The sequence below is a fragment of the Gasterosteus aculeatus genome, chromosome 1 (assembly GCF_964276395.1).
Source record: "Gasterosteus aculeatus chromosome 1, fGasAcu3.hap1.1, whole genome shotgun sequence".
Classification (NCBI taxonomy): Eukaryota; Metazoa; Chordata; class Actinopteri; order Perciformes; family Gasterosteidae; genus Gasterosteus; species Gasterosteus aculeatus.
The window spans coordinates 6,594,523-6,611,467 of NC_135688.1; the positions used below are offsets into that span (position 1 = coordinate 6,594,523).

The window sequence follows — 16,945 nt, forward strand, 5'->3', positions numbered from 1 at the left end:
AAAACAAGTGCTGTAATTCTGGTAAACATATCCAGGCCTAAAGAACACAACACACCTTTTCTGGATTGAAACCGTGAACTAATACTTCCGTGCGTGCATCTGCACCCTGCCTCACCTGACACCCATACAAGCAAGCTACAGTAAATTAAGACAAAGGTATGCACTGTTTTACTTGTGTTTTTAAACAGCGATAGTACAGGATCAGATACATATGGGATAATAATAGCTAGCTATAGTCTAAAATACTGTCATTGTTTGTTATCGTGAAAGAAACCCAAACGTAAGAGGTTGAATCCTTTGTGCCGTCGGAAGGGACGAGAACAATGAATCGTTTCCGAGCATGCATTTTTACTTTTATGTTTAAACTCTGTATCGGAAATTCTTGCATTCAATTGGTAGCCGTGTGTGGGAATGATCTGACATAACCACGTACAGCCTTGGCTGGTAACTTCTATGGCCTATTATTAGCCCCTGAACACTGGAGACCGCCTTCTCAGCTGAGTCTAGTCTAGGAGGACAAATATTCATTACGTAACAATACAGGATCCGTTTCCCAAACCCACTTCCTGGACACCAGCGCCGAAGCTAGGCCCTATACCGAGGCAGAGCGGAAGCCCCATCCATTCGTCGGCTGGCGCGGTGTACAGCTGAGCCGGTTGTTTCATGCTTATCCATTACATACACCAGGCCACCCCTCCTTCACAGCTCCTCTTTGTGGGTCAGTGATGCAGCGGGAGTGACGCAGCAACGGCGGCAGCCTCCAGTCTAAAAGGCAACCATAAAGAACAGGACCGGGGAATCTCTGCCAGACCCGTGGCCCACAGGCCACTTCCAGACCGAGGAGGGAAGATGGTGGAGGCTTGATCTAGGCCAAAGAGAGCGAGCGGGAGCCGAGTAGTCACTGTCCTTTCCGCCTCCTAAACAAACAGCAGAGCGACGTCCACAGGGGCAGCAACAGGCCCAGCGAGACCTGCGCAGAGACATTTTGGTAGGCAACTCGTGTGTGAGTGTGGGCTACTGCATTGACGAGTGTCTTTCTATGCTAGGAGTGTAAATGCTTACAGAATGAGGATGAGGCCTACTCAGCCCCGTAGGGCTCGCTGAGCCTCCCTGCTAATCGTCCACATCGACACTCGGAGGCCTGTATCTTTGTCCCGTATGCGGTGGTGTCTATGCGGTTTGACCGAGGGTCGTGAATTATTAACTGTTTTGGTTCCGGTTTAGCTTGAGATAAGATTGACCAAAGAATAGTCTCCCAGTTCTTCTATTAAAATAAACAACGGTTCCCGAAACCGGAAAGCCGGTTTGCCCCATTGAGCAAATTAAAGAGCGTTGCCGCTTACATAATGACATAATGGTGAAAACGGAATAGTATGTAATGTAATATGTACTGTACAAACAAATTGGGGGTTATTTTGTGTTGGCTACACGGTGGACTGGATAACACAAATAACCAATGGAACAGAATTCTAAGTATGGCCGCCATAAAACCATTTGAGTTACTGGGAACGTGAAACTAAATATTACGAGGATAAAGCTTCAGTGTATTCTCTTTTAAATGGTGCCTGTGCGACGTTCTAGATATCTTATGACTGACAGCGGTCTCAGCTTTGGTGGTTGTTGCAAACTCATCCCCCTCCAACTCCAAGCTGACTCCCCCTTGACAGTCTCCCAAATGTAGGTTTTATGTCTCCAGCTATTGAGTGAGAGTTTCAGGTAGTCACACCGACAAGGCCCTTTGTGTACACTGGCCCCTTAAGACCAATGTTCAGATCTCGCTGCCAGACAAGAAACTTGTAGTGAATTGTGTATTTATGAAACCAACACAACGTGAACACAAGCAGAAAAAGGGAACGGGAAAATATAGCAGCTAAGATTTAGAGTGATAAGTGAGTTTAATATAAGGGACTACAGCACAAAGACGCCTGCAATAGCTAGTTGCTACTTCAGCGCAGCGTGACAGCGAGCGTAACGATATGGCACCTGCTTTTTTGTCTCCTGAAGTCAACGGTGCATGAAGACAAATGGCTTTCGAGGGCGAAGACCCACGCGGTCATGCGACTGCGCTCAGTTGTGTAAATTAAAGAGGCTGCTTCCGTCCTCGCAGGCTAGCGAGAGGCTCAGTGCCACGTCGGGTTCAGCTTCCTCCCCTCCCCCTCGTCTGCAGTGCTGACGCATCTGCTGCTTTTGCATCAATCAGCAGCCTCTGTATAGGTAGACCGAGAGCCCCAGCCGATACCGGGACTCCCGTTTCCCCATCAACCTCGCATTACATTGCATTACATTACCTCGCAACTCGACTACGACTGTGAGGGGGGAAAAAAAGCATCTGGGAACATCTGTCCTGTGACAGCTGTGATGCATTGTAAGACAGTAGTCAGTGTCGTGTTTTCACGGGTTTTGCGTTACCTAACCACAGTGACTGCATAAGCACAGACAAAAAGGCTTTTCACATCTTTGAATGTGCACAGACGTGTGCACATTCATGAAACAGATGGTGAAGCGATCAAAGTGCATGTCGTTTTTTCACGAGGGCTATAGATAGCATTATTTTGTGCGAGATTTTTCCTTTCGGTCAACCTGCGATGCATCGGGATCTTGCAGGTGCAGTGCATGGGGGATTTAATGTTGTTTTGATGTACAGCAGAGATCCACACACTATACGCTGCTACCAGCAAGGCAGCGCAGTGTTTTCTCTGGCTGGAGCGCAGAGCTGGAGTGTGATGTAGCACCCAGCATCTTTCCGCTCTCCCTACAGCCCTCTGCGCTACGCTTAATAAAAGTTGCTGCTTCCTGCTCAGTGGCTCCAGAGCGAGCGCTTCGGTCGCCCAGCTAGCACAAAGGCAGACTCGTACTCCGGCTTAGCTACACGCTGGATGAACTGTGTTATTCCTACAGCGCTGTGGAGGCACATCCAGGGGAGGGCAGGACAGATCCAGCCCAGGACCAGGGCTGCATGGATAGAGGCGAAGGACGTTTGAGCAAGAGTCATCTGCACACAGAGAGGGAGGGAGAGGAAGAAAGACGTCAGAGAAAGCTCTGCTTCTGACAACACCACTGTTCAGCGACCATCGTTGAAAAAAAAAAAAAAAGAAAACCTACTTTCATCTCGCTCTCACTTAACAGTTTTTAAATGTATAGTTTGGTATAGAGGATTGTAGAAAGAGAGATACTGCATGACACCGTTTCCGGTTTGCCCCGCATCATTCTCTCTGATTTACTAAGGTATGTTTGCATGGTTTCCCTCTATTCGTTACCTGTTTATTTTGCGGAAGTATGCTTTGCAGAAATACGTGTAGGGGTTTTTGCTTTGACATTTCGCTCTCCGTTTGACAAGACTGTGCGCTATACTGTCATTTCATGGTTTGTGGTTTAAGCATGTGGGGATTTTTTTATTTGTCAGGTTAAAACGTTATAAGAGTAATATCACATGCGCGTTCAAAAGGTAAAGCAAGGTTGGGTGTTGCAAGATCATAACCAAACTGATGATAATTTTAAAATTTCCGCTCAGCATGTGACGGCAATACACCACGGCAATTGGTACAAACTGTGGCAAAGAAAAGTGGTAAAGTTAAATAAATACCTAGAAGAAAATATTAAACCGTATCTGCGAATGTCACAAAACGATCAATTTGAAAAAAAAGCCGTAGCACATCCCCCTTTTTTTGACACCAGATGAGAAAGTCCTTCGGGTAGCATTTCTGCTGCAGACAAAGACACCGACTAATAAAACGTACACAAAGTACAGTCGAGGGGAGACAAAGGCAAACCTCGCTTGCTCTGTAGGCTGCTGCGTGCTGCCGGTTGTCAGAGAGGGCAGGATGTTTGTGGGAGAGAAGGGACCGAATGCCCAGACAGCTCATACAGTAACTCGCCATCCCGCTGAATCCCAATATGTGCTGCGCCATAGCATGTTGCTATGACAACGGAGGCCTGTCTGAGAAGGAAGGCAGAGGGCTGGCTGTGTTTTCAGATGCACGAGAACACTGGGTGAAGAGTGGCGGCCATATTGGATTTGTTGCCCGAACACAAAACTGGAAATGGACGGAAAACCTAACAAAATATGAGATCACTGATAAATTAGCTGAACTCCAAAAATACTGGAAATAGAATAATACAATGTCAACCTATTAGTTCATTTCAAAATTAATAAATCACTAAATAAAATAAGAAATCAAATGAAACTTCTCATCAATTAAATACAACTCTATAATACATAAACAGTATAATCTGCACATACTAAAACTGAATTACATCAAATTAAACCCTTCTTCCTGTTTTCTACTCCGTAAGAACCGAGAGCAGCAGTTCACAAAAGCATCGGCAGAAAAAAGAAAGTCAGGGCCTCATCCTAAATGGCACAACCGTTGTATGACGTGAAAAAATAATAATAACGTGAAGTACTGACTAAAGATAGATATTTCAAAAATACTGACTCAGATGTGATGATTCATCCCTCACAAAGGCCTACAGGCTGAATGCGTTTTAGCAGAATCAGTCAGCATGCAACCGTGAAACACGACTTTAGGCCACACTTCAAACACAATGCTGGGAGACACTTCCTCTTTCCTAAGTGAGAATGAATGAACTTTAACTTCCTCCGAGTCTTGCACTTCATTTAGTTGATGAAATCAAGACTAATCCACAAATGCTGCTTTGTGAATTGGCACAAACTATAATTCCCTGCCTGATTCAAAACAGCTGTGTAACAACTGGAGGATTCAAATATGCGTCATTAGGATATAAAGTCTTTAGGCCCAGTACAATACGACTAACATGACGGTTTCTTTGAATGGGTCGAAGAATGTTACGGTTTATACTTGACGTCCTGGTGGTGATTATTTTGCTTCTGTGCTACATTATATCATAGCAATGACCGTATTTTTCCTCGCGAGACATTTAATAATTATTGCCTGTAGTTTTTAGAGTTGACCAAAAATGTCAGACAACTGGAAATGGGGCATATGAGTCATCAGTGCGCTGTCATGATCACATTAACGTAGGCCACAAGAATAATAGGACTGTCATGACAACGGAACCAGCCCTAGTGAGGAGTTGTGGTAGCAAACATGATTCAATCATTATAAGTAATAATCACAACGGAGTGACTCACAGCAGAATTTACCAGGCACAGGCCATGACTTCCATTGCATTTCAGGTCGTTATTTTTCTTTTAGAAAGATTCTTCTCTACTATTCTCACGACTTTGTTAAATGTGCAACTCCAATGTTCCATCTATGATGGAAAAGAAGGAAAACTATTGGGCAGACAAAAAGTAAAGACGTCTATATCCAAGACTTTTTCAATCAGAATCTCCACAGAACAATTGCCGATAACATTCTTCTAAGGCCGTGTTATTTGACATAAAAAGTCATTATTGTATTTCTATTCCTCTGGCAAATGTTAGCACTGACAAATAGTTCAAAGATCTCAGTAACTGAAATGTCAAAAGTGTATTTTGTATGAGTATTACAACAGTGAGATCTTTCCTATGATAAATATATCTTACACACAGGATAAAGAAGAACAGTTAGATAAAAGCGCCGGCAATGAACAATATATTATCTTCTGCTGATGAAATTCATTCTTAAAGAGGCAGGATGAAGATCAGGAAGTTAGAACTGTTGACTCGACTGTTGGCACAGGAGCTCATCCGTCAGGATATCACTGCCATCTAGTGCTAAAGGAAAAGAACAGCTGAAATATTTCAAAAACAAAATGTACACACTTCCAGTCGGATTCACCATTTTACAAACACATTTTGGTGAAATGATGCACTTCTCTCTCCTCTGTTTGTAGATGACTGCGGGGTCCCTCATGGATAGTTCTCACTCTCACACCGTGCTGAGCCGGCTCAACGAGCAGCGCTCACAAGGCCTCTTCTGTGATGTCACCATTGTCGTGGAGGACGTGAAGTTTCGGGCCCACAAGAACATTCTGGCGGCCTGCAGCGGGTACTTCAGGAGCGCTCTGACGTCTCCTGAGACTTGGACCTCCGGCCAAGTGCTGGAGCTGATGGACCTGAAGTCCGACGTGTTCGCCAGCATCCTCAACTTTATATACTGCTCAAAGGTGACATCACTGTGTCAGCAGGACACCCGGGGCCTGGTGGCAGCTGGAAAAAGACTCGGAATTCCTTTCTTAGAGAACCTAGCAGAAGAGCAGAGGCGGGATGAATGTGTTCAATCCACAGACTCCACCAAAGCCGAAAAAAAAGCAAAGCGGGAGGCTCCCAGGCCTGAGGACATTGACAAAGGGCCACGCATCACCAACGCCTTCTCCATCACTGAAGTGTGTCCGGGGAACAATCTTTTCCCCCCCCTGATTCAGAGCAACAGGGAGAGGCGATCATCAGATGAGGGACAGCTCCCATCAAATAGCCCAACGGTCGCCTGCCTCGGCAACAACAACGAGACGACGCAAGCCCTCTCAGAGCACTCGTATGCGGTGAGCACATCAACCGAGGGCAAGGACGGGGGTCAGTGGGAGAACAAGAAGGTCTGCGAGCCAGCGATGCCGCAGTCAAAGCAACTCATTTACAGGAACGCCGGTCCGCTTAAAAAGCGCCACAGGCTGAGAGGAACTTTGTGTCGCAGCATACTTCCGGCGCCAGCCGAACCACAAAAAGATAACCTGACTACAATAACCCCGTCATTAGCTTACGGTGTTTCCGCAGCACCTGTTTTAGTCATGACGCCACCGTCGCTTATTTCCGAGGCAGAAACGGAAAAGAGAGTAGACCCCGGCATACCTGCAGCCACTGGGAATGTTCAAATGGACTTAGGACCACCGGCCCTCTCCCCGCAAACAGAGGACTGCATTTCAATTTATGGTTGTGACCACTGTGAAGAGATATTCACAAACAGGGCTCTCCTCACCATTCACGCGGAGGTACACAAGAAGCGTTTTGTCAGCCATTTGTTTTGCAAGTTTTGTCACAGAAAGTTTATACACCTCAAACGCCTGCGCAACCACGAGCTGGTCTGTCCCAAACCCGCGAGGGGCCCGCCGAAACTGGATGCCACCGACATGCCCACCAAAGGGGCGGAGCTCCCTTCGCACGGCCTGCCGAACGCGGGGAGCCTTGCGACACAGCTTCCTTCGGATGACCCCTGCACACCACACCCCCCGGAGCCACTTCAAGTGGACCAACCGAAGCCTTCGCGCGTTGAGCGGGCGGCGAGGCTTGGCGGCGGACAGAGGAGATACAACTGCAGTGTGTGTAGACGGGTCTACGTCACCCTGTCCAGTCTGAAGCGGCACGAGAACGTCCATTCCTGGCAGAGGGCATATCCCTGTCATTATTGCAATAAAGTGTTTGCGTTGGCAGAGTACCGTACGAAGCACGAAATCTGGCACACGGGGGAACGCCGCTATCAGTGCATTTTCTGCCTGGAGACATTCATGACATATTATATCTTAAAGAACCATCAAAAGTCTTTTCACGGCATTGATCCCAGTCACGCCGTTAAGAAAAAATCTGCCAACGGGGGTCTGAAAGCCAGTGTTTATCCGATCAAACTCTACAGGCTTCTGCCTATGAAGTTCAGAAAGAGACAATACAAGACGTACAGCCAGACATTTTCGGAGTGTGTTGACAACGACGACGACGCTCCACCGGACTCTCTTGTCCCTCCATTTGAAAAAAACGTCCCGAGCGGCAACGCTGACGCCGTTTCGTTTCCCCTGACTTTCATGACAACGACGAAGATGGTGGCCTCTGTCATCCCTCGCATCAGCTTCGGCAAGACGTGTGACCAAGACGTTGACCGAGGTCCGCCCAAGCACTTGGAAAATCAGAGAGGCGCGAGAGAAGAGGACGAGGATGGAGATTCCCCCTTCACCTCGTCTTTGCAGCCCGGGTCTCCCGCTGAGGGTTACAGAGATGTTCCTCCAGTACTAAAGCACTCAAAGCACGTCGGCCATAGCGTGCCCTTCCTAAACTCCTTGAGCACTGTTAGAAAGTTAAGTGAGTTGTCGGCTTCCGCGAAAAGAGTTGAGGACATGACCAAGGAGATCCTTCAGTCGAGCACCGAGAATCAGGTACACGATCGAACGATGGGGGCAAAGACAGAAACATACATCGCCAAACCCGCCTGCCCGGGTCCATCGGTGGATGGTGCCGCCATGCCCCTGTGTCAGATAACAGTGAAAATAGGCAATGAAGCCATCGTCCGCCGCCGAATCAAAGGATCTAAGCTCTTCCCCAGAAAGAAAAGGAGAATCAGAGAACTGAGTGAGGAGGAGAGCCCGGGTCAGGGCCCGCCGACGCGGGAGAACCCGGAGAGCCCCCGGCGCCGCCTGAGACAGGAAGTCGCTGCCACAGCGGCGGAGACATTGGAGGATCCCAATGACTGTGACAGAGCCGACATGCTTTGGCGTCCCTACTACTCTTACAAAGCTAAAAAGAAAAAAAAGACGTTGAGATTCAAGCACAGAAAGGCCTTGTTTCACGGTTACCCTGAAACATCTGGAGACAGAACGGCGCCCGATGAGACCCCCCTCGATAGAAGCACTTGGCCGACGGAAGAGGCCGTGTCAGGTTGTAGTGGAGAGGTGAAGCGTAGCCTGAGCAGGAACTGCAGCCCGAGGACCACCTACAACTGTGACATCTGTGACAGCTCTTTCATCACAGAGACGGGTCTGAAAGCTCACGTCATTGGTTCCCACCCATGTTTCTGCCGGACCTGTGGTAAACAAGGCCCCCCCGGCGAGGCACCTGCCGGTGGCGATTACATCTGCAACCGCTGTATGGAAAATGGCTCCTGCTTTGATAACACAGCCCGGAGCCCCAACCCCGAGAAGAAGTATCGCTGCTCCTTCTGTCCCCAGCGCTTTCTCTACCTCGCCACCAAGAGGAGTCATGAGAAAAAACACCAGGAGGCAAATGAGGAGGGATATCATTCCGACAACTTCTCACCGTGTTCAGACCATTCCGCACACTTGAGAGAAGACGGCAAACAAGGGGACGTCAAAACAGAAGACGGCGAAAATCAGGGAGCCGTTGTTGTAAAAACTGAAAGGGTGGAAGAAGGACATTGTTACAGTGATCAAATTAAGCCTAAAATTGAGGACACAAATGACTTGATGTCTTTGACCACCTACCAAGACATGTCTGATTCCAACATTAAAAGTCCATTATCGCCGGCCATTGACCCGTTACTTTCCCCGACAACCCCAAAGATGAAACATAAAATGGCAAAAAAAGGGATCATTGCGCAGCATTCGACGCATGTCATCTCCCAAAAGCCGGCTTGCGACAGCAACCAGGACATCTTGACGGGGCCAAAAACATCCAGCGACAATGATCCGGAGAAGTCCTGTAAACTCTCTGGGAGAAATGACTCTGAAACTAAAGACACCCGTGTTTCTATACACAAGCCAGAGAAGTGGATCTGCAAAGAAGAGCCATTTTTTAAAGATCTTTGAGGACTATGGACGACGGTCGGCAGCAGCTAAAGTGAATAAAGCCTCTGCAGCTAAGCTCAATAAATAAATTGTTCGGAATCCACAGCAGCAAACGGGAAGAACCAACAGAACTCGCATGCTGTCATTTCTTCCCTCCTGAACTCAATGAATAAATAATTTTGCACCTTTGTAGAAGATATATTTGGGAGAATATAGGACCTTCTGATACGGACTCTATGCATATATGTCAGACTCAGTGAATTAACTGTAAGCAATTGTAACCCGGAGGGTTAGGGAGTGTTGGAGAACCGAAAAGCTTCCTAGTGTGGTTACATCTTCACTTTTTAAAACGTGTCTGGGGAACACATTAGGAACTTCACAACAGTCACATTTCTAATACTCACGTCTTGGTTATGGTGAGTTGCACTTTAATAATAAACTATGCTGTTCTGTTGTTTCAATACTTTGATAATTCAATTCCATGCACCATTGAAATAATTATAATTTCTAAGTTGACAAATGGAACCATTGAGATTAAAGTTAGTTTTTTGTTGGATATGTATAAAATGTTGAGTAAAAATAATGAAATAAATGTTGTTGATATTCTAAACAGATACATCCTGTCCTCCTTTAGCCTGTCATTGGTTAATGCTTGAGTATCCATTCACAGTATTGAGTGACCATTGACTGACTAGCAATCTTACTACTTGCCTTACAGTAAGAAAAAAAAAAGATTTCAACATTTTAAATGTTTCAGTTTGAACCTTCATGTACCATGTGGTTCTGTACCAAACCCCGTTCACAGCAAAACTATTTCCTAAATATAAAGCCACATGGTGGTTATCTGCTACTCCCGGGGCTTCAGGGACCTACAGCCCATCTGAGAAGTTCATTCCCTCATTCTTCAACACAGACTGCATCTGTATTTGGAGTTGGGCCTCAAACACAATTTCCAGATGTTTTTGAATTTTTAACTTCTTTCTAAGACTGAGCTGGTGATGTAACAAATGGATCATACTTTTGAGGTACATGGTGGTGCTCAACACACTGTTTATGCCAAGAAGGAAACTTTTTCCATTATTTTAATAAAGGCCATTGGAGTATTATTACTGATGCTATCGAAGATTTTGTATGAGCAGCATTTTTACTTACTTTGCCTTTCATAACCTTTATCAATGAGACTTACGCCAAGAGACAAAGAAAGATTAGTTACTGTAATGCCAAATATTCATATTGTAGAAGTTTAGTGAGAAGCATGTTGTTGCAATAACTTCAATGTACAACTGAAAAGTGCACATACTCACTATATTGTACAATGTAATAAAATATAAGATACAAATCCAACATAGAATTCATATGTTCATTGAATTTGATGGTATTGTAAAACACTTCAGAAAGAAATTTCAGATAGATTTGATAACTAAATGTATATTTTAAATAGAACCCCTGATCTGCAAAAGTTAATGATATGTGTTGTGAATTATTGTGAGCTATGTATTAGCAGGATATCATTTGTTTATCATCAAGGTTACTATGCATACCTGACTGCCATTTCAGGCTCCCGGCTGCGATCAGCAATGAAAGTCAAATCTGTGTTTTCTCCATTACAAAAGCAACCTAAAAAAAGAGCAAGAGAACACAGGGTGTATGTCACATTTTCATTTAAGGAACATATTGGAAAATTATTTTGATTACAGATTAAGATGAACAAATCATCTTTATAAATCAAAAATCGTAATACTATGTTTGGGAAATGTTTGCAAATCATCCTAATGAGGAATTTACATTGTGAGTAGGACATTAGCTATTTTCCAATGTCATTTTTTTCTTGGTTAAAGCTCAAGGTAAAACACAACCTTAAACATGATTTAATAACGCATTGGATGGAAATGGCCCTGGGAGAAATATAGTACTGCATGTGCTTAACATGTATACAACGAGATCTCAAATTGAAACTAATACCTATATTATTAGTATAATACCAGTTACCGTTTATATTAAATAGTCTCTTAACTATTTGTGTGAGACATAACTCTCGTTAGCTGTGATGTGTGAATGTGTGTGTGTTTGCATCCGTGTTAATAAAAGGGTCACTCTCTATTTCCATATATTGTTTTTGTTTTTACATCTTCGAAATTTCTGCCACTCTGTTTCTTTTAGAAGTTCCTTTTTTTGCAGTATTGTTAAAAATGTCACTAGTCCTAAAACTGTGAGACCTCAAGAATGTGTCTAAACCGAGAGTGACACATGTCCGCCTGACACGCGCTTTCCACACTCACGCCACTTTCAGGTAGTGAAGTGCGATTAGCTAGCTAATGCTAACTAGCTCCAACGGTCAAAGTATCTCTTCTCCGAGAGCGATGTCGTCGCGTGACGAGAAGACGCGTACAAATAAACTTCAACAACCAACTCCTACCATCTCCAGATTGAAGTGACTTAGTCAAAAGCGAGGCGCTCGTCTTTTGAGGAAGCTCAATTTCTCCGGAGAAATTTTAAAAAAAGAAAAGAAAAGAGAAACGTCGAGAGGCAGCAGTGTGTGCGGGAGCCGCCGTGACGCGGCAGCGGGGCTGGCTCTCCTCCTCTCCGCCTGCGCTCATAAACGGATGTGATAAACCTGCGCTGAATGCGCCGGAGCAGCGATAACAGTCAGCTCTGACCATGGCGGAAGAGGACGACGCGACGGTTCGGATTTTACAGAGTCTGCGGGGCAAAATATGTAAGTGTAACCGGGCCGAGCAGAGGTCCTTTTTTTTTTTTTTTTTTTTTTCGTTCCCCACCTCGCCCCTCGTCTCTGGCAGGGCAGCGAGGTCGGTTGACCGGGCGGCGGGGGGAAGCAGGAGGGGGCAGTCAACAGTCGGCCGTGGGGAAAGCAGAGGCAGCCGGTTCATCTGGTCGCTCTGCTGGCTGTCTGGTGCTTCCCTTCAAGTTAGCCTAGCACGCTAGCAGAGGGAGGGGGTCTGGTAGCTTTGTTGTGAATAGTTTCATTCATCGCCCTCCCACCCCGCGGGGCTCCGCGAACCGTCCGCGTATTGTGTCTTTTTTTTAAAGAGTCACTTGGATGATTTTAACGTTTTAACGTTTTAAACGTCTTGCGTGGACTCGAACTGCCCCGTGAAGCTAACTCAACGCTAGCGGTAAAAAAGTAGGCTAGCCCCTGCCTGCCGCTTTAGTCCTGGACCCCGCGGTCCTTACAGCGTCAATCACTGCAGGCATCTGACAGCCGGCCAGCTCAACGTGAGACCACCATAACATTCACCTCAGCCACAACACGACCGTTTTTGTTGTTGTTGCTGTTTTTTGACCGCCGTGTCGACGCAGCCCAAACTGGACGAATTGAGTCCAAGTTGCTGCCTCCACACAGCGGGTCTGACTTGGTTCAGTGACCCGCTAGGCGTGCGTGTGTCCAGCCTGTGTCCTCGTCCTTCGTCCCCTGGTGGGCTCGGCTGGTCCGGTGGAAGTACCTGAGCCTTTTTCAATGTGTAAATGTGCTTTTTATTTGCCAAATTAACTCGTAGTAATAATTCAGATCCTTCACCATTCGATCTGTGTTTGAGGGCATTGGTCGAGGTGAGGATGTCATTTTCCACCAGTGGCATTGCTCCATCTCAATGGGGAAAGTAATATGAGTCCATTTTCAGAAGCAATAAATTTGATATAAGTTGGCACAAAACCACAAAGGTTTTTCTTAATTAATAATCATTTATATTATATTTTAAACATGTTTTGAAAAGGCATGTTTAATATTTCTAAAGTAGGTGTAGGACATCCCCTAGTTATAAATCCGGCTTGACTAAGTTTTCCAACACACAGGCTTATTGGCCGCTAGTATGTCAGCTTGTGTGCAGAGGAAGACAAATGTAGGTTTCACTACTATGAATTAATGAAAAAACGTTAAGCAGAACCAAATAGAGGAACCATCGTGGCACGTAACTCACTTTGCAGTCTTACGAAACTCCATTCTTCCTCGTTCACACTTTGCCCTTTTCCACAGGACTTTACATCAATCGAGTGGGCATTGTGTAAATATCTATTCCTATAGTGTTTTTTGGGTGGGTGGGTGGGTGGGTTGTGTACTTTGGAATATGCCCCGGTTTTCTTTAGTGTCACAATAAAACGCATGAAAGGGCCTGACTCAGCAGTCTGGTATTGTTTAGGCCCACTCGCTGACCTTTGGGTCGTGGCTCCCTCATGGTGACTAACTCCTGTTTTTTAATAAAATGTTACCGACGAGACGGCAGCGGCGTCTGGATGCGTTCTCTATCTGCTTGTGTGCTCGACTCCCACCAGGTCATCCCAGTCCAAGCTTAGCAACAACGTGGCGGTCGCCTCTGGCCGCTCCTAAGATTAGCCATTCACCGTTATTAGCGGCTCGTTAAAAAGCTGATCTCACTGGTGGCTTTTGTTAATTAGGGCGAAGCCCGGGCTTAGGGTACATATCCAAAGCTAGAGGTCCAATTTAGAATTCTGTCCCTCTAATCTTTTAGTGTCTGATTCATTGTGTGCTGTGTTTGAGTGACGGGCCATCTACCTGCTCAGAGGATTGTAGTTGAACCTAACTGGCTTTGGTTTTGTTCATCTTTTTTTATGTAGGCTAATCTGGGTCTTCCTGCCCTGTCATGTGTGTGTGTGTGTATGTGTGTGTGTGCATTCTGCTTTTCATACAAAGGTGCTTGTTATTTGTAAATCAGCGCCATACTACCGTCATTAGTTATGCTGAGGAAGTCAATGTTTCATGTTTTTAACCACATATGAGCCTCAAGGCTACATCCGCTCTGCAGCTCGCCCCAACAACCGGCAAGAGCCAAAAGCATGTTCTATGAATGCAAAGTGTACGGTTTGCAATCACACATGTTGCCGTTCATTAGGATTGCAAATCCTCTATTTATTTTAACACCGATAAGTTGTTTATCTGAAATCGAGCACTGCCAAATTGTGTGTTGCAATGAGTTATCGGAGTAAGACTTTTTTTTTTTTTTTCAAGATCTGAAACTCTGAAGCACGCGTTATCAGAACCTCTTTAGGGTACGTAGCTGTTGACAGTTTATGTAATCTGGTTCACTTCCCGGTGCAACACACTTGTAAGATTACGATTTGTTTTTGTGTCATATTTTTACACACCCTTACAAAAGACACAACATAAGTGCATTACTACTCTCCCCTGGATTTGCACATTTGACCCCTAATCATAAGTACATTTATTTACTTTGGGGCCACAGAAATAAACTGTTCTATTTTTTTGTTTTTGTCTCTGCCCCTTATTCTCTCAGAGCTTCTTAAAGCTATATCTGTGTTAATGTGCTAATGAGTTTCTAACTGTATCATCTCCGTTAACTCTGGAAAGGCCGCTGATGTCTTGAAGCCTGTCGATGGCGGTAACGTGGTTCTTCTCTTGACGCTGCAGGTGAAGCAAAGAACCTCGGTCCAGTCTCGGGTCCAAATCGACAAAGGGATCTCTGCACACTTTGCACCATAAGTCTGGATCAGGAGGAGGTTTTTCGCACCAAGGTGTTTGACAAAAGTGTCAGGTAAGCAAGGTTAACACCTGTATCTTCTTACCGTCTTATTTCCAGTTGGAAAACCTTTTACTTCATTTCATGAAAAGTTACACCCTGCACGCCTAAAGTTACACGAGATGCCGCTGGACTTGCATAACGAAGAAGGGATGTGCAAATGTCCTTTTTCACGTTGGTGGATGTCCACACAGTCAAAAAAGTTTCATTCTGTCCTCTAGGCTTAACATTTTTGATGTATTGATAAATATGTTTTAGAGAGCTTTAAGAACGCTTTTCCTATTTCCTGGATCAATGGTAGTATTTTGGTCAACTCGACACTATTTTTTTATTTAGCTATTGGAGAGAAAAAAAGTGTAATAAAATATTCAATCGCTCATAAGCGCAGAGCTCTTAGAAAATGGTGTTTGACAGTGAAATATGCAAAGCGTACATTCACAGGTACATCAGCTTAATAAATATGTAGTTGACCATTATCAGTATCAAAGTATTTCCTGGAGAGTGTGATGCCTGAAGTGACTCAAGAGGAGGCTGAATTGTATTCTGTCAAGTCACTCATGGCACACCTGGTCTATAGAAAGTTCTGTTTGCTAAACATGAAACCCAAACATCCTTCTGTTTTTATGCGGGCAAAGTTTCAGGTAAATGTCTTCAACTGTTCCATTTCCCCCTATTTTGTTCATTTCTAAACCAGCAGTGAACGTTTTGTAAGCTTTTGGATATGTAGTGAAAATGCAAAACCTTCACAGATTTACATTAATAGGTGGTTGCTATGGTTTAATAATTATTATATGCCACAGATTCCATCACCCTTAGTTCTCCACTGTTTGCTCTTTTGGAGGTCATTTGTTATTTTTGACAATTTTGATGTGTTTAATTTACTGATTCATTGATGAAAAAGGTTTTGTTGATAGATACTACGTACATTAAGTTAACATTTTTATTTAATATATATTTTAAGAACTACGCTCAGAAATACTGATTGTGTCACAGTCGGCTGTTGTTCTTTGAGGAGTTCAGTTTGTTCTTAAGCATTGAAGTTCAAGAAAAGCTAAAGAAAATGGTAATGACTTGCTCTCATTTCAACCCTTCTACTAAGCTCAGGATCACTTCGTTTGTCGCAGGCCAATTGTGAGAAATTTCCAGTTTAAAATTCAGTCGTTTGTTAAGGTCTTACAAATGTCAATATGCGACTCGGGATGCATGTGTGCAGGGCAGCATTTCATCTAGGAAGTGATTCATACTGAAATGAGCATTTTTGCAAATGGCTCCATTCACAAGCGGTCCGAGAAAGGTGTGGGAGACACAAGGAAACCTTCAGGGGAGTCTAATCTACATCATGGCATATCTCACTGTAAACATGGACCTGCCTTTTTTACAGGTATTTCACAAGCTGATTATTCCTCTCTAGATTTCGGTGCCGTTCAAAAGGATTTTACAGTCTCTGAGGAAGTGTGTCCTCCCACGCTCGCCCCAGTCTTTCTCCCTGTGTCACTGTGAACGACCTCAGCCTCTGTATAGCACATCTTAGTAATCACTGAATCACTTTTTTGTTTGTTTGACTCATGCCTGTTGCATGGGCTCCTATTTGTGATGGTTTAACGGCTTAATGGAAGCTCTACGATCAGCTAATGCCTCGGACTTACCTGGCATTATCACATTATTTAGAGACTAGGGTGACAACGGAAAGGAGGCTAGTACTGTGGGAGTGTGCTTGAGTGTGCGCAGAATAGGGAGGTTACAATTGCATAATTTCATGTAGTGTCGAGGAGGATGTGTGGGTGTACGCTGGATGTGTTGACCAAACGCAGTGCGGAAGTCGCAGGCAAGATATTTCCACACCCAAAAGGTATAAATTGTGGAAGGACGCATCGGACCAGGTAGTGGAGAGTTACGGGTTCACACTCACATTATTCATTAAGGCTAATGACCCTTGAACTTGACTCATTCTGACAGGCAGACGCATGTCTGAGTCTACAAAGCCACATTAAATTCCCTCCCCAATCCGAATCGTCGTTTGAACTGCC

The 16,945-nt window shown here is 44.9% G+C and overlaps 2 protein-coding genes and 2 long non-coding RNA genes across 6 annotated transcripts in view; 2 read left to right on the forward strand and 2 right to left on the reverse strand.

Annotated features, from left to right (window-relative positions):
• zbtb38 (zinc finger and BTB domain containing 38) lies at positions 1-10,599 on the forward strand. Of its 3 annotated transcripts, none has more exons than XM_040176523.2 (2): positions 1-156; positions 5,800-10,599. In XM_040176523.2, exon 2 carries the CDS (start codon positions 5,800-5,802, stop codon positions 9,427-9,429), a length of 3,630 nt encoding a protein of 1,209 aa, XP_040032457.2. In that variant the 5' UTR covers positions 1-156; the 3' UTR covers positions 9,430-10,599. The 3 variants fall into 3 exon arrangements, with proteins under 3 accessions (XP_040032457.2, XP_077954532.1, XP_040032449.2); XM_078098406.1 differs by lacking the exon at positions 1-156 and adding an exon at positions 532-988; XM_040176515.2 differs by lacking the exon at positions 1-156 and adding an exon at positions 2,808-3,225.
• LOC144401813 (uncharacterized) lies at positions 292-1,174 on the reverse strand. Its single transcript, XR_013463753.1, has 2 exons — positions 1,063-1,174; positions 292-970 (listed from the first exon to the last, which is right to left on the reverse strand). It is a non-coding gene; the product is annotated as an uncharacterized LOC144401813 (long non-coding RNA).
• On the reverse strand, positions 1,795-11,993 carry LOC144401802 (uncharacterized). The gene is made up of 3 exons (XR_013463742.1): positions 11,825-11,993; positions 10,950-11,025; positions 1,795-2,992 (listed from the first exon to the last, which is right to left on the reverse strand). It is a non-coding gene; the product is annotated as an uncharacterized LOC144401802 (long non-coding RNA).
• Positions 11,723-16,945, forward strand: part of rasa2 (RAS p21 protein activator 2) — a 23,767-nt gene continuing 18,544 nt past the window's right edge. Inside the window, exons 1-2 of the mRNA XM_040176536.2 lie at positions 11,723-12,124; positions 14,810-14,933. Coding sequence (XP_040032470.1) covers positions 12,067-12,124; positions 14,810-14,933 — 182 coding nt within the window. The 5' untranslated portion in view covers positions 11,723-12,066. The remainder of the gene's footprint in view (positions 12,125-14,809; positions 14,934-16,945) is intronic.